Here is a 23,730-nt window from a genome sequence, read left to right as displayed (position 1 = left end):
AGAAGAAAAGGTTGGCTGTAAAGGTCAGACAGACGGGCGCTCGTGCATCACTGGAGGCAATTTGGAGCTAAAACTCTTGAAATTGGAAAAAAAGAGGTCATTTCAGGTCAGGAGCTCTGTGGTGCTATTTGCTTCTGTTCTGTTTACAGCAGTGAACATTTCTCTTGTTATAAAGAGACATTTAACGAGCAAAGTCAGCCGTTACCTGCCCACACTCTGAATGCTGCTTCACATGAAGCTGCCTTATACCGAATCAGACTCTCGATCCATCAAAGTCAGTATCGTCTACTCAGACCGGCAGCGGCTCTCCAGGGTCTCAGGCAGAGGTCTTTCACATCACCTACTTTCCTAGTCCCTTTAACTGGAGATGCCGGGGATTGAACCTGGGACCTTCTGCATGCCAAGCAGATGCTCTATCACTGAGCCACGGCCCCTTCAGTGGTGACATCACCTATGCCTTTAAACATGGTCATTCAATTATCAAGAAAGTGGGATGTCAGCAAAGATGCGTTACTGCTGAGGAGCTGATACGATGTACTGCCGAACAGGTGTGAATTGTGAGCTAGAAAATGTCCAGTTCATGAAACAGTCATCCCCCCAAACATCTGCAATAGGGGGTAACAAACTGACCTAACCATGCAGAGTTGTCATAAAAATTACTGAGAATGTGGTCTAATTTTTACAATGCATTCTGATCCTCCAAACTGCACACAGTTTGGAACTTTGTGCTAACCATGGTATGCCCCATTTTGATGTTACATGCTAGGGTTAGAGTAGGACTGGGAAGTCCTGGGTTCAAAAGTTCCCTGTCAGCCATGAAGTTTCTTGAGTGACTTTCAGGCCAGTCATTATGTCTCAACAAATCCTACCTCGCAGGGTTGTTGGAAGGGTACAGTGGGGAAGAGGAGAACCAGGTGTGTTGTCCTGAATTACTTAGAGGAGAAGCGGGACAAAAATGGATGAGAAGACTTAAAAAAAAATTCAGTTCCCCCTGGGTAAGGCTTATCAGTATTTTAAATATCTAAATACATTTTCTAAGTGAGCAAAGATACATATCTGTGATTACTTTTTGGAGTGGTGGACTCTGATCTGGAGAACCGGGTTTGATTCCCCACTCCTCCACATGAGCAGCGGAGGCTAATCTGGTGAATTGGATTTGTTTCCCCACTCCTACACACAAAGCCAGCTGGGTGACCTTGGGCTAGTCACAGCTCTCTTAGAGCTCTCTCAGCCCCACCCACCTCACAGGGCGTCTGTTGTGTGGAGGGGAAGGGAAGGTGATTGTAAACCGGTCTGAGTCTCCCTTAAGTGGTAGGGAAAGTCGGCATGTAAAAACCAACTCTTCTTCTTCACTGTTGAAATATGGCTCTATTCACTTATTTCATGCACTGTGATATTGCTAGTATGGTCTATAAGAATTGGTAATCAAAATACAGAAAGAGCCCTCTGCCAACGGCTCCTACTGCTTTGGAGCAGATGAGCGGCAGGGAGACTGGGCCAGGACGGCTTCAGCCCCCGCAGCTGGCAGGATCGGCGGTGAGGGAGGGCTGAAGGGAGGAAATGATGTGGCATCACAGTCAGGAGTAGGGACTTTAAGTACACATTCGAAGGGAAAGAGAAGCCGCCCAGGCTGAGATTTATTGGATTCGATTATGTAAATTCTCCTCGTGCTGCAGTGCCAGACAGACTCGGTCCTGGGCCCTGCGGAGCCAAACTATTTGGCTGGGGCCTTTTCCAGCTGTTTGTCGGCTGGATGGTTGTTGTTTTTTTTGTCTGCAAAAAGGTATTTTGTCTGCAAAGATCTTTGCCAGCTATGCAACATGCTTGCTTGTTTCCTTACTGACCAGCAACATACATCAGGAACCAAGACGCACCGACGGGCACAAACACACACACAGAGAGCTACAGAAAACCATGGGGGCAGAGAAGGAAATCATCTGTACATCGAAACTGGGGGAGGTGGCTGGGGGGTGAAGGGCCAGCCTTCCTTTTGCTCCTAGCTGAGCAATAGTTATAAGGAATGGAGCAATTGGCTGCCGGGGGGTGGGGTGGGGGAGAGATTTTTGAGATTCTTCACAGCATTTACCTTGCGGGCGCTTTTCCACATGTGCTTCATGTATGCATAGGTCACCTGAGGATGAACAGTTGGCAAGGGGTGATCCAGCTGCCGGGACGGGTCCACTCCCAGGAGCAACACGAGGGTCTTGTGGGCCAATGCCTTGAGCGAACAAACAGGAGAGGACAGGTTAGTGCAGCGAACACTTCCAACTATCCAGGCATTAAAAATTAAGAACATGAGGACATAAGCTCCACAATATCCTTTTTCAGGTGCGGTGACCAGAACTGTACACAGTATACTGAAGGTGGTCTCATCATAGATCTGTATAAGGGCAGTATGACAGCAGCAGTTTTATTATCTGTTTTAATTAAGACCAGGATTGAATTTGCCTTTTTCACAGAAGCTGCACACTGGACTGACATTTTCACTGAGCTATCCACTACCACCCCAAGGTCCCTTTCTTGGTCTTACTGAAGAAGAACCTATACCAGCTAGGAAAAGTGCTTCCTATTATATGGACAACAGATTTAAGAAACCACCACCTTACACATTTCTGCTTTGATGTAAGAGCTTAGAAATCTGCACTTGGATGGGAGACCACCAAAGATTGGGGTTGCTATGCAGAGGAAGACAGGTAAACCACCTCTGCTTGTCTGTTGCCTGGAAAGCCCCATGGAAGAAGAAGAAGAGTTGGTTTTTATATGCCAACTTTCTCTACCACTTAAGGCAGAATCAAGCCGGCTTACAATCGCCTTCCCTTCCCCTCCCCACAACAGACACCCTGTGAGGTGGGTGAGGCTGAGAGAGCTGTGACTAGCCCAAGGTCACCCAGCTGGCTTCGTGTGTAGGAGTGGGGAAACAAATTCCATTAACCAGATAAGCCTCTGCCGCTCATGTGGAGGAGCGGGGAATCAAACCCGGTTCTCCAGATCAGACTCCACTGCTCCAAACCACTGCTCTTAACCACTACACCACGCTGGTAAGCTGGAAGGGGTCACCGTGAGTCAGCTACGACCTGACAGCACATTCTTCTTCTTTTTATAAATCCATGGGTACCTTTTGAGAAGAATCATCCCCCCTCCTCTCTCTCCACAGTAAGGAATGCCTCTTCAGCTTTTCCTATCCCTATTATGTTTTGTACCACTATAACTCAAAAGCAAAAAGAAGTTTAAAAAATAAACAAGGATTTCTTTAATTATGCGACAACTCCAGCTCGTAGCACACCATGGATCCCACCTGCAGTCAAGTCCCGAAATCATCTTGGCGCGTGGTTCCGACAGCGGCAAGATCTGTCTGCTACTGTTTTGCATCTTACAAGTTTTCCAGGTGTGCAGCGTATGAGAGTGACCATGAATTGCAATCCTTAGCAAAAGCAATGTATGTATCAGTCCCAAACTAGAAGAAGAAGAGTTGGTTTTTATATGCCGACTTTCTCTGCCACTTAAGGGAGAATCAAACCGGCTTACAATCGCCTTCCCTTCCCCTCCCCACAACAGACACCCTGGGAGGTAGGTGGGGCTGAGAGAACTTTGACTAGCCCAAGGTCATCCAGCTGGCTTTGTGTGTAGGAGTGGGGAAACAAATCCAGTTCACCAGATTAGCCTCCGCCACTCATGTGGAGGAGCAGGGAATCAAACCCGGTTCTCCAGATCAGACTCAACAGCTCCAAACCACCGTTCTTAACCACTACACCATGCTGGCTCTCTTTAGATCCTGGGGTCCTTCCTGGAACTAGTTCTAAGCAACAACAGGCAGGCCAGCTTTTGCTCTCCGGCCACACAAATGGAAGAGGAAACTTGCATTCCTCTTATATTATAAAAATGCTATTACTGTCCTTGCTGAGGCATCTTCTTGCTTTCTTATCCCTTAGAGACCCTGAGTCAGTGTAAAGAAACTGTCCAGTGAGAGGCACGGATCCAAGAGAAGGCAGAGTTTGCAGTGGAAGGGTTCCACTTGTGTGTGAGTATACACACACAAAAAGCTGTCAACAACTGCGGTGAAAAAGCTGCTGCTTCCAAGAGAGACCTGTTGCTGCCATAATTCATCTGCTTCAAGGGATTTGAACAAGAGCCGTTTCCAGAACTCATGCGGATTTTTTTTCTTCCTTTTGGAGGTAAATGCTTTTTTTACAGTAGCCAACCACGAGTGGGAATTGTTTGAGATTCAACAAGCTCTTCTGAAGTAATAAATATTATTACAATTACATAAAAAACCCATAACTAAGCTTGTAACAAGGAAGCAATGCACATGCTGAGGCAGAATGATGGGAGGGGTAAGCAACTTTTTGCATGCAAGACTCCACGTGAGCCAGCGTGGTGTAGTGATTCTTCCGTAAGTGGTAGAGAAAGTTGGCGTATAAAAACCAACTCTTCTTCATACAAATGCATCAGATACCTGAACCCATCATGTTTGCTATTACACGTTTTGGTCTTAGACCTATGGTTCTGGGGAGGCAAGGGGTGTTAATGGAACCAGCCACCTGGTCCCAGCACCTGCTGACTCAGCGTCTGTTGCTCACGCTGGCTTCAGCTACCTGTATTTGGTTCGCTGGGCAAGACAGACGTCCGGTGCACTTACCAGCCTCCCGCTCTTGCCGCACAAACTGGCATACTTGAGCCACGTTCTCATGTCCTCGTGGGGGTTGACAACAAGGGACCGGACCATGAGTATCCTCTGCCAGTCCTCAACGATCCGCTGGCAGCCCTGCCAAAATGGAAGCAGAAACAGACTCGCTGAGTATTTGCTGTCCTGGTCGCCTTCTCTGCCAAACTAAAATTAAGAGGCAGTGGGTGTCAGACAAGAAGCAGCAGAAGATTCAGAAGGAGAAGCAGAAGCATACCAAACACTGTCAGTCCATGGCATACAAGAGCCACTGGGATGTAAAGATGAGAGAGACGGAAGTTTAAGCCTCCTTTACGCCATGACGCTCCGTGGGCTACCTTGAACCAGTCACTATAATTCAGACTAACTTACCTGACAAGGTTACTGTGAGGACAAAATTATCAGGAGACAAGGCTAGATACCTGCTCTAAGCTCCTTGGGAGGAAGGGGAGGATGCAAAAAACTAATTAACAAAATCCCAACCCTCCCCCAAACAAATTAAACTACCCGAATGCATTTCCACCAGGTGTAGTGCCGGCCACCTGCATAATTTTTTAAAAATTATTGTGTAACGATGGCTTGGGGGCGAGAGACCCTTTCCATCCTATAGAGAGGCCCTATATGGACCTACCTGCCAATTCCACTCAGATCAACAGTTTCCCTGGAGCTTGCCATCTTTGGGGATGTTCCTTTGGCCTCAGTGAGAACAATGCCTTTTTGGTGGTGGGCCCAACCCTAAGAAATGCCTTTCCAGGGGAAATGCATGAAGCAGCTTCTGAACTTAAATTAAATTACATTATTTACTTTATGTATATACTTTGCAGTGAGGACACAACAGGGAGTGCTGTGCCTCAAACAAGCTGTCATAAATATAGAATAAAACAGTGAAGTGCCCCTTTAGGAAACACAAGCTTCATTCAGCATTAGCAGAATCAGTCTCTCTCTCTTTCTCTCTCACACACACACACACACACAAAATATATATATTTCCCCCATTTGCACACCGCTCCTTCCTGAAGGTGTCTAACTGTGAATTGGAACTGGAACTCTTCATAGTAGCCCCTGTGCAAGAAGCTGACCCAATTCTCCAAGTTTAAAGATGTTCATTAATGGAAAAAGGGAAGGAGGGAGGGAAAGGGATGAACAATCAACCTCCTGAAACAGGAACGGATTCAAAAACGAAGCAGTAACTTCTGTGTTCACCTAAATCCCTTTCAAAACAACAAGGCAGGGGTCTAACGACATTTCCAAAAAGAACTTCACACTATTCTGGGTTTCGACCGTGACTAGTGCCAGCAAAAGGCACAAAAACAAGAAGGGAGAAAAAGAAGGGGGGGGGCTGGGTGTCCTCTGTCTCTCTGTGCCTGTCATTCATCCTCACACACTCTTTTTATTACAGTGTTTTCCTGTCCCTTCTGCCCAGAGCTGGCATTTCTGCTGCCTCTGTAGCGATGAGGCCACCACCTCGACAACGGGTGTGTTGTTGGCTGGCAAACGAAATCAGCAGACCCGTCTGCTTCTCGCCTGCTGGGGCCGCCAGCCACGGCAGCTCAATACCCACCACGGCGCAGACGGAGGCAGGGCCTGGCGGGAATTCAGGGGCTCCATCCCCTGTACAGAACCTTCCAGGGGCAGGGATGGAAAACAGGATTACTGCTGCTGGGTGAGAGAACGGTGAGTCCGCTTTGCGGGTGCGAAGGGAAGATGGTGGCGGGGAAGACCGTCTTCAATAATCCCACAAATGTGCTGAACTCTGTGTGGAACCTAACTTCAGGCCTGGAAATTCGGCTTCCTACTCCATCTGTTTTTCACTGGTGTCATGAAACACAAGTTCCTAGTCCTTGTAGTTGTGATGACATAAGGTAAAGGTAAAGGTCCCCTGTGCAAGCGCTGGGTCATTCCTGACCCATGGGGTGACGTCACATCCCAACGTTTACTAGGCAGACTTTGTTTACGGGGTGGTTTGCCAGTGCCTTCCTCAGTCATCTTCCCTTTATCCCCAGCAAGCTGGGTCCTCATTTTAACGACCTCGGAAGGATGGAAGGCTGAGTCAACCTTGAGCCGGCTACCTGAAACCAACTTCCATAGGGATCAAACTCAGGTCGTGAGCAGAGCTTGGACTACAGTACTGAAGCTTACCACTCTGCGCCACTCTGGGCTCCTATGACGACATAGAATATGCAAAAAAGAACAGCTTCACAGGACTACCCCCCCCCCGATCAGATGTGCAACTTGTACTTCTTCCCACAGCTGGGGAGTAATTGATCCCTCTCCTCTACATAGGGGTAATCCCATTTTTTCTGTACAACAATCCTGTGAAGTAGGTCAGACTGAGTGTGCAATTGGCCCAAATTCATTCGGTCAGCTTTGTGCCAAATGGGGATTTGAACCCGGGCATGGCCGGGCAAAGTCCAATACTCTCTCCACTTCACCATAGTGGCTCTCTAAACAACAGCTCCTTTGTTTCCATAAGAATGTCTACCTAGTGTAGGAAGCTCAAGATACTGGCTTGCATTCAGGCCAAGGACTGAAGCTCTGGGGTAGGGTGTTGGGCGAGGGCTGGGGAGAGACAGGTTCGAATCTCCACTTCGGCCACAATGCCCACAGGGGGATCCAGAGCTGGTCACTTCTCTCTCTCAGCCTAACTACAATGCAAGGAGAAGGAACGGAAATTTGAACTGATGGTTTTCCTGGAGGAACAAAGAGAGCCGAAAGCTGAATGTATCCCAGGTACTCTGTGCTCACGGCTTTTTTCCTCATATTCGGCAGGAAACCTCGAGCTCCCAGACATTTCAAATAAACATTCCGCCAAGTGCTCCAGCGGGCTTTCTATAATTATTAGCAAGATGCTTATAAAATGCACAAGAACGCTGTGTACCGCTTCTGTTTGCCTCCCACCCCACCCCCTTTTCACAGCACCATAAACAGTCGCATCTGCAGACTTCATCCGCCCTGCCGCTCACGGCCTTGCCTCTCCGGCGGAATGTTCTCTGAGCCTTTCTAGACAGGAATGCAATATTGGAGGCAGAAAGCTTTGTCACAGCTTCCCGAAAGGGGGAATGGGACAAAGCTCTTGGCAGGGACAGGTAAACAGCTCTCAGACAGCATGGACGCCCAGGCAGGAAGGAAGGAAGGAGAGAGAAGGGTGAGGAGAAGAGAAGGGTGGGGAGACTGCCAGGGCAGGGTGGGGCGACTGCCAGGGCAGCAGGCAGCCGACTACCCAGCCAGCCTCTGGTGGGTCTGTCTCACAGCAGACAGAAGGAGGGGGCAGCTAAGATCCAGGGGAACTTCTCGAGGGAAGGTGGAGTTCTGGCATCACCCAGAAAAGGCATTTGTGGCAGCGGCTGAGTAAGGAAGACTACTGTAATGACCTTGGAGGCCACGGGTGCCAGCTCAGAAGCAGCAAGACAAAGTGACCTCTGCCCCTCCCTGTGAGGCTCTTTGCTCTGCTTGCCTTTGGGGACAAATGCTCAGGCTGGAGCCCAGACAGCGGTGCGTGGAATGTTTATTTCCTCCTCCATCACCAGTTCACCTGGAAACACCAGGCACCAAGAGTTCTCTGCACCCCTCCCTCCCAGCTCCATTTGGTCCAAGGATAAATAACTCAGAACTGGACAGAAAGCATCTTCAATGGCAGACCAGCAACTGACAAGGAATTGTGCAGCTTATTATCACGTGCACATTTTGAACACTGCCTCATTTTTAAGAAGGCTCAAGCCAAACTACTGAACCACAGGTAGAACACTGTGGCCATGATGAAGGTGAGCTAAAGGATGAAAACATTTCTGGACAGCTTTGGACAAGCTGCTGATTCTCGAACTCGCTTGCCCATCATTGCTGAACAAAATATGTGCTCATAAGCCCTGCTTGGGGAGGGCAAAGGAGGGGCCACCTAGTTTAGCAGCTTGGACTTTCTGCACACCTGTCATGATATTATAAGCCTCTGTCACACTCCCACAGTTGTATTTGAGGCAGGATATAGGTGTGCAGGGGCCATGCTGATTTTCCCTCAGCAAGGCTTATTCATCGGTCTATTAAAATAATTTACTGTTAATAAAACTTTCCATCAAATTACTTAGAATCATAGAGTTGGAAGGGACCACCAGGGTCATCTAGTCCAGCCCCCTGCACAATGCAGGAAATTCACAACTATCTCTCCCCCGCACACTCCCAGTGACCAGAAGATGGCCAAGATGTCCTCCCTCTCATGATCTGCCTAAGGTCACAGAATCAGCATTGCTGACAGATGGCCATCTAACCTCCTCTTAAAAATCTCCAGTGAAGGATAGCTCACCACCTCCCGAGGAAGCCTGTTCTACCGAGGAACCACTCTAACTGTTAGAAAATTCTTTCTAATGTCTAGACAGAAATTCTTTTGATTTAATTTCAACCCGTTGGTTCTGGTCCGACCCTCTGGGACAGGCTTAGACTTGGGTCAGAGGCTGACTCCCACATAGATCTCTTCAGGAAAAAAAATGGTGTTGCACTGGCTTCCCTCTATCCATCCAACAAGAAAGCTAATTTTAGCTGCATATTTTTGTAGGAAGATAATGAATTTTGCATTTATTGAGCATTCCTGGATGTCTGCCATCCAGAACTGATGAGCTATTACTTTGTAATTTGTTACTTAGCCTTAGAACTTCATCTCTTGCTTTCTCTGTCCACTCAAAGAGCAAGGAACTGGGCAGGATTAATAATACTAATACTAATAATACAAGCTGAGAAAACTGAAACTGTGTCTGCTTGCTCCATTTGATTGCAGCATTGGCCATGTAGAGGGGGACCCTTCAGCCGTTTTACCTGCAGCCTCTCCCACCAGATCTGGCGGATGATCTCACGTCGTTCTGGTACAAGTTTATACTGGATAACTTCTTCCAACTCTGACAGCATCTGGCAGGATACCATTGCCTAAAGGAAACAGGCGATCACATTCCATCCCAATCACCACTGCACGGAACGCATCCCAAATGGCAGAGCAGCACTCGAGGCCATAGTGGGAGGGGGCTGCGCTTACCCCATATGCGCGGCTGTAGCTCTCTCCTGCCATAGCTGTCAGCTCAGCATCTAAGAGGTCTCGGGCTTTATCGATGCACTGATGGAGAAAGGGAGAAAGAGACCACTAAGATTTCTTGACCTCCAAGGCTACACAAGCATAAGCCAGCGTTAAATGCCTGACACTTCACTCATGAAGAACAAACCCTAATTTTTCAACCCCTCAATACTACCGAGAAATTCCACCACTTCCACTTGCTGGAAGAGAGAAGAGGTTGGATTTTGGTTATGAAGCATAAAACAGTGCCTTACAGAGAGGGGCCTGTGGAGTTTTGGTTCCTTGTCAAGAAACTGAACCTACGACAGTGCCTTACCCTCAATCAGACCACTGGTCCATCTAGCTCAGAACTGTCTGCTCCGTCCACCATCTCAGGCAGAGTCAGATCTGAACAGCCTCTGAACATGGAGGTTCAGAGAACCATGGACACAAAAAGAGAACAGGGACAGCCACGGCCATTCAAGAGGAAACAGCAACACGTGACTGAAAAGAAGGCAGGCAAACCAGAGGGGGACACAACAGCCAGCTGCTGAAAAGAACCCATCAGGGTTCACAACACGAAGGTCCCGATGCTCACCTGCTGGGCCAATGAAAAGAGGTCCTGATGCAGTGCCAGCACAGCCCGATAGAAGGCGCCGTCGTGGGTGTCTCTCGGGATCATGCAGGTGTATTCCTCCATGCTGTCCCACTGACCTGCAGGCAAAGAGGCGGTCGGGTCAGCACTCAGAGTGAGGAAGGGTTCAACAGGATGGCTGAATCTCCTTCAACTGTTTATTTCTCCTGCTCTCCTAGCTAGGAAACTCATATCCAGTGCTGAGCAAGTTATCAGTCTTGCTGGACAGCCCCATACTTTAAACCTCTCTCTGCAAAGGAGGAACCAAGCGTGACCGTGTGCTCCTCGGCTGCCCAAAAACGGGCCTAAGAGCACACTAGGGGTCTTGAGGCACAGGAGGAAAGAGAGGTGGGAGGGCCGCAACCCAACAAAGGCTGACAGACCAGACTGCAGGGTCACCCAAAACCTTCGTGCCTCTTGGTGGAAAGTGAGACCAAGTGCTCAATTCTGACCTGGGTTTGAAGGTCCGAACTGCAACAGACCCCTTAATATGTCCAGTTCATCACACAATGACAGCCCTGTACAGATGTTCAGAACTTATGCACACTGGGGGGGGGGTCTGATATTTGCCCAGGGACCCAAAGTGTCATAGAGGGCCCAGCAGGCTGCCACAGTCCTTACTGTGGGCCCATTCTAAATGTCAGCAGAAGAACTTCTCTCTTTCTCTCTCTCTTATACACTTTGTAAAATGGCAGCTAAATAATGTTTCTCAGCATGGTTATAAGCCAGACGTTGGGAAGGGAGTTACCTAAACCCCAAGCAGCAGCGGCTGCCATCCGAGCCATTTTGGCCTGGGTTTCATCGTTCACCAACGTCCATTTCTCACAGCACTGTTGGTGGAGCTGACCCCTATGAAGACAAACACCAGAGAGTGATTAGGATGAAAACCTCCTTCCGTGGAATCCCTGCCCCAGTTCACTGCTGTATTTTTAGGGTAGAAGAAGAAGAAGAGTTGGTTTTTACATGCTGGCTTTTTCTGCCACTTAAAGAAGAATCAAACCAGCTTACAATCTCCTTCCCTTCCCCTCCCCACAACAGACACCCTGTGAGGTAGGTGGGACTGAGAGCTCTAAGAGAACTCTGACTAGCCCAAGGTCACCCAGCTAGCTTCATGTGTAGGAGTGGGGAAACCAACTCAGTTCACCAGATTAGAGTCCGCCCCTCATGTGCACAACTCATTTTCAACAGAGGCCACGTTTTCCGTTTGCAGTGGAGCAAGGCACTGGCAGTACTCACTGGCTGTCCCCCACAAAAGTCAAGACCTGGGCAAAAGGCAAAGAGGTGACTAAGGGTGGGGGATACACACATACATAATAGAGGTTTATAAAGTTATTCATGGGATGGAGAGAATTGACAAAGAGAAATTTTTCTCCCTCTCCCAAAATGCTAGAACTCAAGGGCATCCAGTGAAGCTGATGGGCAGTAGATTCAGGATGGCTAAAAGGAAATACCTCTTTACACAGCAAGTGATTAAAACGTGGAATTTGCTGCTGGAGGATGCAGAGATGGCTACAGGCATAGATGGATTTGAAAGGGGGTTAGATAGTTTCATGGAGGACAGGCCTACCAGTGGCTACAAGCCATGGTTACTGAAAGGAACCTCCATTTTCAGATTAAATCAACCTCTGAATACCAATGCCAGGAAGCAAAATCAGTAGAAGGCCTCAGTCTATGCCCTGTGTTGGACATCCAGAGGAACTAGTTGGCCACTGTGCTAAACAGGATGCTGGACTAGATGGACCATTGGGTCTGATCCAGCAAGGCTCTTCTTATGGTTTTTTTTTTTTAAGCATAAGCAACAGGGCCCTTTCATTACACACCTGAGCTGGTGCTCACTTCTGTTTTCTTACAACTTGGCTTGTGCACAAGAGTGAACAGTTAAAGCATATAATAGATTTGTGCCAATGTCTCCCCTTTTCTGTGATTTTTGGGGTCAGGTTTGTTGCTGCAAGTTGCTAAACAACTTGATTTGCTGACTTTATTGCTGCTTAAAATTGAGATTACATTGCTCTTAAACATGCCATTAGGTGCTCAGAGGGGCCCTGTGGGCAAACCCCCCCAGGAGGGCAATCTGAAAGCAAAAACCCCTTATTCACTGGCTGATTTAGCTCAGAGTCTCTGTCAAAGGGCTCTTCTTCCTTCCTTCTTCAAAGCACACCAGGATGCAAAAAGGTAGGGAAAATGTAGGATGAACTGGTGTCATAAATAGTCTTTGTGCAATTTCTACATCTCTGGTTTGTCTTCAATGCAGTGACTTCAACGGACAAACATTTCTTCCCGCCCCCCCACCCCCACCCCATATGCCATCAACATGGGTTCACATCAGGACCCATCAAAATGCAGGCTCACCAGCAAGAGACTTTTGCCATTTCGGCACGGCTTGCAAGGATTTGCTGGACCCTCCGGGGAGAAACTGCATGCTGCATTACACAGAACTTGTCGTTTCCAATTTGTCTCCAGAAGGCAGAGTCACCTCCACCCCCACACACCAAATATGCACACTTAAAAACTGGCATGTTACAGATTGCCAAGGGGCTTTATCCATATGAGCTTGCAAAGTACACTCCACCCACATTTTCTTTCCCTTTTGCGGGACCCACCTTACAATTCCCACAGAAGCCGTATCTGGCTTCCACAGGATACGGGGTCAGGTATTTTCACTATATTCCCTGCCCCCAACTAATGATACCCTGCTCTCCAGCAAAAGCTCTCTGTGTCAAAGCAGTTACCAAGTACAAGTGTCATAAACTCAGTAATCATTACCAAAATTGAATAGAACAAAGCAACCATTTATTAAAATTAATAAAATAATTATTAAAGGTTAGGGTTGGGAGGCACATTGATACACTGCCTTGCTGTGGTCCAGTCACTGCCAGGACTGGAGACCCCCTGGGAGCGCTGCATGAGCTCAGTAGCCCAAAATTCTTGCTGGAGTACAACAGAAGGGCTACCCTGAAGATCACACACACGGGCAACTAAGTAAGAAGTGTGCAATTATTGTATTTTTAAAAAACTCCACTGTTTTTTGGAAATGAACCGAAGAAGAAGAAGGAGAGTTGTTTTTTTATATGCCAACGTTCTCTACCTTTTAAAGGACAATCAAACTGGCTTACAATCCCTTCCTCTCCCCCACAACAGACACCTTGTGAGGAAGGTGCAAAGATGGTTGGAAGTGGGTTGTTTGAAAGACACCAAGGCCCAGGCCCCCTCTTACCATTCCCCCAGGGCTTCCAGGCAACGCATGCGCCCCAGCATCAGCTCTGGGTCATCCTTGTTCGTGTCCATCTTCTTGTCATAGGACACCAGAGCATCTTCCCACTCGTGCAGTTTCTCATACCAGGTTGCCTGGATTTCCTGTGTGGGAAAGAGCGGAGCAGCCGATAAAAAAGTAGTTTTAACGCAGGGAGGGAGTCGGGCCCAAGATACAGAAACCTCCCCAAATGATCTGTTGTCTCACATACATGATGCCACTGGCTCTATTAATGGTGTTCCAGGAGAAGGGGACAGGTGGAAAAATAAGACTGAATGTAAATAAAAAGGGGACAAATGAGCCTAAAGGGTTGGTGATACGTTTTCTTAAAAAGTTGAAGGCAGTTTGAAAGAGGAATGACCACACTTGATATGAACACTCGTCTTACTTGTGCTTCTAGAATAAGATTTGTTTATAGTTTCAAAGACAGGCCAAACGTCTTTGTCCAGAAGTAATAGCAAGAAAAGAGAAGCAGGCGTCTGCACCAAGGGAAGCAAATGCCACTCTTAAACCACTTTCAACTCACTTAAAAACTATTCCTAGCCCCCAAGCCTGCTAATTCTTATTGCAGACATGTGTGTGTGTGTGCATGAGTGTGTATGGACAGGAACAGAGGTGATGCGGTTAGGAGGTGGTGGCGTGCCCAAGCTGCTGACAGAGGAGAGATCTGAATGGGAAAATTGCTGGTTCACAACTCTCTCTCTCTCTCTCACAAACACACACACACAGAGAGAACCATTCTAAACAGAGTTAAATCCTTCTAGGTCCGCTGAAGTCAATGGGCACAGATGGGTGTAACTCTGTGTGTGTGTGTGTGTGTGTGTGTTAAGTGCCGTCAAGTCCCTTCCGACTCATGGCGACCCTATGGTTTAGGACTGCACATAATCCACGATACTAGCAATCATGCCTAAATTGCTGCTGGGGGGAAAAAAATCTTTTTTTTTCTTTTTGGATTTTTGTGCTTTAGGCCACTGCATGGCAGCGAACACCACATGCTAATTATGCTCAGTGTGAAAAAGGCCAGCAGGAGACCGCCGGAGAGCATCAGAGCCTCCCCCTCTTCGCCAGCCCCCTACCAGCTCCAAAACCTGAGTCACATCAACACACTTAAACAAAAGCAGCAGGGAGGAACTTGGGAACAATAAAGCTAACGGCCGAGCCCACAGTCATGCGGCTCACCTGGGGCCGGGACCCCATGCGGCAGGGAAGGGTTCCGAAAGCCTGAGAAACGGCCTGGGCCCCCCTGCTCTTCGAACGACATTTTTAAAAAAGTGCCACCCGAGGACAGTTTTCCAGCTGGCCATTTCTTCCTCCAACTGCTCACTTCTTTACGGATTCTCAGCTTCAAGGTATTAATAAAAATAATAAAAAGGTGCTTGGAATCCTTTTAGATTTTCTGCTCCCCCGCCCCTCAGTGTGGGCTCCAGGCCAATGTTCTCTTCTGCTCAGCCCTTGGCAGTTCTTGCTGTGAAGGATGCCAAGCGGTGGATTTTTTGATGGCCTGCAGGCCAGATAGAGCTATGCACAGCACCAGTGCCCTCCACGTGAGAGTTTACCGCTCCGGCCTGGAAATACTTCCCTCCAGGGCTCCACGGGCAGGCTGCTTCAAAGCTCATTCAAGTCCAAAAGGAACTGGGTCCCACTGCTGGGTCCCACTCAGGTTCATTAAAGGTGGGGAAAAGGCAGGTGTTCTGTCATCCGCTGCGATAGGACACAGACCCTAGTACTGCCACGGAGAGTTGGTGGACTCCAGAACGGCACGTGCTCTGTGTATGGGGGGCTGTATCCCCCACAATGACTGGATCTGCCCTTGACTGAATGAAAGGGGCTTCCTAGATCTAAAGCATTTTGTACACCTTGCAGCAGCCCCCATTTTTCACCATGTATTTCTGCTTTATGAGATTTGCACGTTTCTCTGCCCAGTGGGCGTTAAGAGAAGAAAAAAAGAAGTTGGTTTTTATATGCCGACTTTCTCTACCATTTAAGACAGAATCATACCGGCTTACAATCACCTTCCCTTCCCCACAACAGACACCCTGAGAGGTAGGTGGGGCTGCGAGAGCTCTAAGAGAGCTGTGACTAGCCCATAGTCACCCAGCAGGCTTCGTGTGGAGGAGTGGGGAATCAACCCTGGTTCTCTAGATTAGAGACCCTGTTGGGCCCATCAGGCGGCAAAACCCTTTCCGATTATCAACCTATCCTCTATTTTGGGAGGAGGGGAGGGCACAAATGTGCATTAATTCAGATCTTCCGGGTTCTGGGAAGTCCCTGGCTCCACAAAGGGCCATGCAACTGCTCTCGTTCAAGGCAAAAGAGAGACCACTCACCAGCTCTCCAAAGTGTTTCATGGCATATTCCAGCACCCCAGACGCGGCCTCAGGTTGCTGCAACTTGTTGTTAATGCTAAGAAGGGAAAAGAAGGACAACAAAAAGAATGACGTTTAAGGGCAGATACTGGCACTCTGTGAACAATCCGTAAGTGCATTTAGCCCATTCCGCATCACTGATGTTTGATGCATGCTGGGAATGCCAGCCTCCAGGTGAGGCCTGGAGATCTCCTGCTATTACAGTTGATCTCCAGATGACACGAATCAGTTTCCCTGGAGAAAACGGCTGCTTTGAAGGGTAGACTCTATGGCATTGTATCCCAATGAGGTATCTCCCTCCCCAAATCCCACCCTCCCCAGGCTCCATCCCCCAAATAACCAGGTATTTCCCAATCCTGAGCTTGCAACCCTATGCATCTAAGAAGTAAAGGCAAAAAGCCTGCAAATGTTGTTTACACCACTGGGTTTTAATGAGAAGGTCAGCCATTCACAGTGGACAAAGAGCGTCCCTGAAAAACAGCCTGCCCACCTCTGCAGACCTTTCTGTTCACAAGGGTGCTTCTGGAAAGCACCGGTTGTGTTCTGCAATGTACTCGGCTCATGCAGAATGCTAGGAGGAAGTCCCAGAGACCTGACCAGTTCTCAGTAGGACCTTGCAAGCAGATGTGTAGGGGGTCCTCAGCTGACTGGCCACCATGGAGAACACTCCCTGAAGGCAGAAGGCACGGGTGAACATCGCTGTGCACTGATGGGGATTTGCAGGCAACTGATGCGTCTGAAGATGGGAAAGCTGGTGCTGGCTGTCCAAAGACTGTGAGTACCCATTCACCACATGATTCGCTGTCCCTTTGCTTCAGTTTCCCAGACAGCGACCCGCCCATTCTCCAACCACGGCTTCTTCTGCTGCCATGTGATTTCAACAAAGGGACTGGAGATGGACTTCAGCAAGGCTCACGTGCCTGGTTTTATTCTGTTTTAATTTCCTCCAGGCCACTTTCCCCTTAAGCTCGCGCTTCCTCTCCTCAGCATGCTCCGCCCTCCTGATCATCCACACACGCAAGCCCCTTTAGCTATCAAAACACCAGCCATGAATATTCCAGGCTTCCCTTGATGGGCCGAGGTACGGTTTTCCCCTCCTCTTTTAGAAAGAGAGCAAATCCCTAAGAATGAGCACTTCAGCACTCTCAACCTAAATTCCCGTAAGGCCTGAAAAAGACATGAATACTTTATAACAGAGGGTTCAACTGTTTTAATCTGCTGCTCACCTGGAGAAAGCATCGAGTGCCCCCAGGTGAGCGGCAGGGTAGCAAAAAACAGCCCCAGTTGGTCTCTCCTAACCACTTAAATCTCCTCCCTACCGTAACCCCTCCCCTTTCTCTGCACCAGCGGCTTTCAACCCTGTGAAGTTTTAGAGTCCCCCTTAAGCTGAAGAAAATCAGTAGTGCAAAGTACAAGAGAGAACAGAAAGAGAACACTATTAATGGTAGAAAGCCGGTGCTGCCTACGTGTTCAACCAAATCTGCAGCAAGCCATATAAACGGGTTCTTCCATGTGGGTGAAGTGCATTTACTAACGAAGATGTATAAACCATTACATAGCCAAACTTTCCTAGCAGTTCACAACAGATAAGTAAGCACCATCAAATTACTACAAAAGATATGATAAATGCATAAGAAAGAACAGCCGCGCCCAAATCATATAGCCTTATATTTTTTAAAAAAATGCTCAGTGGAAAAGCTTTGCTTCTGAAAAGAGCTAAGGAAAGAGGATAAGCCACTATCACGAGGAAGAGGGTTGCAGATAATCAGGGCAACTATCACAAAGGTCCTTGTAGTTACCCCAGATGTGGAACCTGCTGGAGCAGGGCCATCCTACTCAGTCTTAAGAAGTTTATATAGGGACAGATGTTCCTCCAGGCCTGGTTCACACATGCAGGGGAATGAGCTGGCATTGAGGCAAGAGAGCAGATGGCATCGCTTCCAACTGCATGAGGAAGAGCACAGAATATCACATTATGGAATGCTCCCCTATGTTAACAACTCCCTGCCCACAGAAAACTAGCAGTGTTGCAGAGAAAAAAGTTCTACCGCCTTCTCTTTGCTTGCTCTTTCTATTTGCAGGGAGGTTTTTTATTGTTGTTTTAATATGAAAGAACACTGAAAGCTGGAATTGACCACCTGCAGCCCATTCCACTACCTCAGTGCCAGGACTGATTCTGGTTAGACCAGCTTCTCTGGGCAAGAAGTTGAAATGGCCAGGCCAGAGGCACACAGCGAAGTCATGGGCAAAAAGGATGCCGCATCCAATAAGTGGTCAGTGGGCGTCTGCCACAATGCAGTGTTCAGTGTGTCGAGAAGTCAACGCCATAAGAACAGCATAAGAACAGCAGCTGAACAAAATACTCCCTTGTCAGGCCTGCTGTCTGGTGGAGGGGCAAGCCAGGCAAACCTTGGCGCACCTGTGCAGCCGAGCAAAAAACATGTGATCCTTTGAAGTGATCTGACTTCTCACTGGTTTTACGAGTCACTAGAAAGGGCCCAGGCAATGTCTTGGGGGAGGGGCTAAGCCTTCCCACCATATGTGCCTATTTTCCATTATTACTTTTTTTTTAAATGGGTGCCTGGGATTTTGCAACGCTCACTTTATTGCCCCTTCTGACTCTTATAATTTATCCCACAACAAAGGAGAATAAGTGTTCAAAGTAAGCCTGCAACAGTGGCTTGCTTTCCCAAACAAAAAAGGTACCATGGAATGTTACTTGGAGTTCCAGCCATGCTCTTCTAGTTGAGACATGGGACAAGCAAACATTCAGACAGCTCTATACGCACACCCTCTTTACCTCTCTCTACTGAGCACAACATGTTAATTGAAGTGCAGATACCACCGAATACAGTTGTTTGGGGGCAACAGTACGGGGTGTCAGTTTTATGCTCTACTTGTGGGCTACTCGGGAACATCTGGTTCACCACAAATGGAAGCAGGACCCTGGAGTAGATGGACACTTGATGACGTGGTCCAGCCACGTTATATTCTCATGAAGTGTTTTGAGCACCAAATAGGGTGCTGTGTAACCGCTATATATGGATCTGTATTGGTATGTGTGTACTAAATCACCCATCTAATGGGGAGGGTTTTTCTCTCCCAAAGATTAAAAAAGGTAAAGGTAGACCCCTGTGCAAGCACCGGGTCATTACTGACCCACGGGATGATGTCACATCCCGATGTTGCCTAGGCAAACTTTGTTTACGGGGTGGTTTGCCATTGCCTTCCCCAGTCATCTACACTTTACCCCCAGCAAGCCAGGTACTCATTTTACTGACCTCAGAAAGATGGAAGGCTGAGTCAACCTTGAGCCGGCTACCTGAAACCGACTTCTGTCAGGATGGAACTCAGGTCATGAGCAGAGCTTGGACTGCAGTACTGCAGCTTACCACTCTGCGCCATGGGGCTCCTTCCCAAAGATCGGGATCCATTTATCAAGGTCTTGAGTCTACTAAAATACCTTCCTGGGGGCTGCAGATGTAGACTGCTAGCTTGGATTATACAGAAGCAGGGCAGGAGTTATGGACTGTGTAGCAAGAGCCTGGTTATCTGCTCATGTTGGAAAGAGCATCCTCCTCCTCTGCTGCCAGCCCCAGCTTCCAAAACTACCTTCCAATTACAGCTAACATCAATGTTATTGACTAACAGCTGTTTCCACGATGGACTTCGGAGATAAACTCCTGCTCTTCTAGGAAGCGGAATGGGAGCGGCTTTCATCCCGAGCAAGAACTCAGCCAACAGAACGCTGTAACAGTGACAAATGGCTGTCACATTTCGCAGCCCAGAGATCCCCGTTGGCAGGCGCGTCGCTCCCTGCACAAGTCAGGCAGTTAATTACTTCCCACTTTATCTCTCTTGTCAACACCTACTGACAAATTGGCCATTATCTCTTTCTTCCCTTCCATAATTAGTGCTGCTCCTTCGCTGCCACTGACTAGCGGGCCCTCTCTCTAGAATAAGATGAAATATTTTGTACCTTAAACAAGACTGAACAAGATGGAACTTATGTTCAAACCTTGGAAATGGGGAGGGGAGGGGACTCTACGCTTTTAACATTTAAAAAAAAACCTTTCTTTCCTCAGTAGAATGGAGATCACTCAGCAATTATTTCAATCCTTATTATAAAGTACTTTGCCCTGCAAAATCGTTGATCAAACTGTGGCTCCAATGCACATTCTGAAATCCAACTGGAACTTGAAATATGCAAGCCCGCTGCAGTGGACGGAGAGGGCGCAAGAGCATTTAGCTGCTCTTGTGAGAGTTCCAGGCATTTTACAGGCACTTTCCTTGGACTTCTGGGAAGACATGGATCCTACAATGCAGAGCCAGGATGCCTCAGACATAGCACTTGGGGAGGGCAGGGCAACGAGAAATGCACTGGGCATGCATCCTATTCCATGTGCTAATCCACCTCATCCAAAATCAATTCTGCAGAAGACCCTGCTTGCAAGACCAATTTGAGGCCAGAGAGATTCTGGGAGCAGGAGACGCTGGTCAGATGGACATCCAACACATCCAGAACCCCCTTCCCTTTCTGGCACGTACAAAATTGCCCTGAGTAATGTATTCAAATGGATAAACATGGAGCACGGGACTGGACTGAAACAAAATATCAGATACCACCTGGTCAATTTCATCTCTTCAAGCCACTGGCTCGATTCAGGTGCTCTGAGGGGCTGTGGCTCAGTGGTAGAGCATCTGCTTGGCATGCAGAAGGTCCCAGGTTCAATCCCCGGCATCTCCAGTTAAAGGGACTGGGCAAGTAGGTGATGTGAAAGATCTCTGCCTGAGACCCTGGAGAGCCGCTGCCGGTCTGAGTAGACAGTACTGACTTTGATGGACCGAGGGTCTGATTCAGCATAAGGCAGCTTCATGTGTGTGTTCATGTGTGCTCTGCAGGCAACCAACAAAAACAAGAGTCTCTTACTATCTCTTTAAGGTGGGCTCCTTGGTGGGTTTTTTCTGCAACTGACTCACACAGCCGATTCCTGGGAATCTCTTCCATCCTCGGAATCTGTTTCATAATTTGTCAATAGCCCATTAATAATAGCTGAGCTTTTCTGCAAAACCAAAAGGCAGACGCCCATGCAACGTATGTTTGCAGAGAAGCTCAAGTATTATTGATGGCCTATTGACAAATTATAAAATCAGTTTTACCGTCACCGACAGGAATGTGTTGTTTAAAAGGAGGAGAGTCACTTCAAAACAATGATGTTTTCTTCTGTGGCTGGAATGGCAGAGAGGCAGATGGGAAAGAGAGCGCACTTTTCCTAGAAGCCTGTGACTAACTGTTTAGTCAACTGAATTCCAAGCAAAGCTGTGACCGGAGCTTCAAAGCATTTTCAAAGGTTCCAGTGGAGAATTCTCTCCAATCCCGTTTCTCAAAAAACCAGTTCCTGCCTCTCTGAGCAGTGGCACGGCACACTCTGGCTCTCACCCTCAATCAGATGTTCACGCACCAGCTTCTGGAATTCTGTGACATTCTTATGAAATTACAAGACTGTTTTCAAGTTTGTGCTCAACGAGAGCGGGGAAGAAATTATGCTCTTGTAAATCACCCAAGGGACAAATTTTTCGATCAGGCAGAGGTGCCGCTGGCTTGAACGACAAGTGCCAAGATTCGTTAACAAGCAAGCTGGTCAGAAACAGGTAGATGTTTTTCCTCACATGCACAGATCTGGTGAAATCGTTCTCTTTTTCCAGGAGAAAAAACAAAAAACGAAGCACAAGCCTCAGAAGCCACAACTTCCCCATGGTTTGGTCTCAGCACATGTGAGATGGGGCACAAGGAGAGATCCCAGGAAAATGAGGACAAGTAAGGAAAACAGCAAACACACTGCTCGCTTTACTATCTGGCCTCCAATTCGAACAAATATGTTTCGCATCACAAGAGGCCCAACGAAGAATTTGCCCCTGGGAACAAGAGAAATCATGGCCGGGAGGGGGACTCAGACAGGATTACAGAGAGAATGAAAAGGGTCAAAGGTTGGGGTGTGCAAGAAGGGGAGGATGCAGTGGCCGAGGCCCTGTGACTTTCTTCAAAGCCATTTATTTACTTAACTGGGTCTTAAAACACAGCCTGGGCACACAACAGGAAAAGAGACCAAGCATCTGCCAGACACAAATCTTAGCTTCGACAGAGGAAAAACCAGCGGTTTCTGAGTGTCGGAATTTGGTGGTATCTCAGGTCATGGGAAACAGTGGCAACCAGAGGCCATGGGTACACGCAATGAGCACACCTACATGGACTGAAGGCTGAAATTCCAGGATGTTCAAGTTTCTTCCTTTCCACCGTTGAAGAAGAAGAGTTGGTTTTTATATGCCGACTTTCTCTACCACTTAAGGGAGACTCAAACCGGCCTACAATCACCTTCCCTTCCCCTCCCCACAACAGACACCCTGTGAGGTCGGTGAGGCTGAAAGAGCTGTGACTAGTCCAAGGTCACCCAGCTGGCTTCATGTGTAGGAGCGGGGAAACAAATCCAGGTCACCAGATTAGCCTCCGCCGCTCATGTGGAGGAGTGGGGAATCAAACCAGGTTCTCCAGATCAGACTCCACCGCTCCAGACCACCGCTCTTAACCACTACACAATGCTGGCTCTTAACCACTACACAGTTGTATCAAGGACACCACTATTGCCTTTCCTGGAAGGTTGCTAGAAGGTCAGGGTGTCTGGCAACCCCAAGCAACTTTCTTTAAGAGGGTAAAAAGCAGCAGTTGATTTGGTGTGTGTGTAGGTGTGACAGCAGGATCAGTGTAGGTGTGAGAGCAGGATCAATGTCAGCTGGAGAGATAGGAGGACAACTGGTGTGTAGTAGTGGTTACAGCATCAGTCTAGGGTCGGTGAATGCTGGATTCAGTTGCTCATGCAAATATGAAGGTCATGAACACTGGCCAGTCGTTCTCCTTCAACCTAACCTCCCTCATAGGGTTGTTGTGAAGATAAAACAGGGGAGGACAGAACCATGTATGTCACCCTGAGCCCTTTCAAGGAGAATCAAGGTTTAAACAAATCTAAAAGGTTGGCCTCATAACCTTTGGCCTAATGTAGTTTTATTGTTGCTGGTTTTTCACACTGTTGTTTAATGTGGTTTCCTATTGTTATTTGGGTTTTATGTACTGTTAAGCTGCCTTGAATACCCCCAATGTGGCACTAAAACATCATAACATTTTTTACTAATAACAATACTGATAAAGTATTGAAGAGCTCCTGCTCTTCAGCTTTGCCACTCAGCTGGTGTAGTTGTTAAGAGCGATGGTGTGGAGCAATGGACTCTAATCTGGAGAACTGGGATTGATTCCCCTCCCCATGAGTGATGGACGCTAATCTGGTGAGCTGGGTTGGTTTCCCCACACCTACACATAAAGCCAGCTGGATGACCTTGGGCTAGTCACAGCTCTCTTAGAGCTCTCTCAGCCCTACCTACCTCACAGGGTGTCTGTGGAGGGGAAGGGAAGGGGATTGTAAACCAGTTTGATTCTTCTTTGAGTGGTAGAAAAAGTTGGCATATAAAAACCAACTCTTCTTTGTATGTCTACAAACAGGGATGTGTTTCTCTGATGTATTTTCTAACTTCTGGTGGACACGGATGGGGCTTTGGTTCAATAACAGGCAAAAGGGAATGGGTTAATGCCAGGAAGGGACATTTCTTTCTTAGGGTTTACCTTCTGGGGTGGCAGGGACTGCCAGAAACGGAATGGCTGTGCTCAATAAATTTTCACACTCTGCTCATCCGTGGCGTCTGATTTCAGAGTTCACTTCAGATTTCCCATTCACTTCCTTGGCC

At 47.9% G+C, this 23,730-nt stretch overlaps 1 protein-coding gene across 1 annotated transcript in view; it reads right to left on the bottom strand.

Annotated features, from left to right (window-relative positions):
• MTOR (mechanistic target of rapamycin kinase) overlaps positions 1-23,730 on the bottom strand; it is a 91,665-nt gene that overhangs the window by 17,050 nt on the left and 50,885 nt on the right. Inside the window, exons 30-37 of the mRNA XM_056865639.1 lie at positions 15,901-15,976; positions 13,538-13,677; positions 11,072-11,172; positions 10,288-10,403; positions 9,675-9,752; positions 9,461-9,568; positions 4,637-4,762; positions 2,087-2,218 (exon numbers count right to left, since the gene is read on the bottom strand). Coding sequence (XP_056721617.1) covers positions 2,087-2,218; positions 4,637-4,762; positions 9,461-9,568; positions 9,675-9,752; positions 10,288-10,403; positions 11,072-11,172; positions 13,538-13,677; positions 15,901-15,976 — 877 coding nt within the window. The remainder of the gene's footprint in view (positions 1-2,086; positions 2,219-4,636; positions 4,763-9,460; positions 9,569-9,674; positions 9,753-10,287; positions 10,404-11,071; positions 11,173-13,537; positions 13,678-15,900; positions 15,977-23,730) is intronic.

This window comes from Euleptes europaea, chromosome 19 (genome assembly GCF_029931775.1).
Source record: "Euleptes europaea isolate rEulEur1 chromosome 19, rEulEur1.hap1, whole genome shotgun sequence".
Taxonomy (NCBI): Eukaryota; Metazoa; Chordata; class Lepidosauria; order Squamata; family Sphaerodactylidae; genus Euleptes; species Euleptes europaea.
Note: the sequence above shows the minus strand (reverse complement) of the source record. Positions and strands in the feature narration are given on the sequence as shown.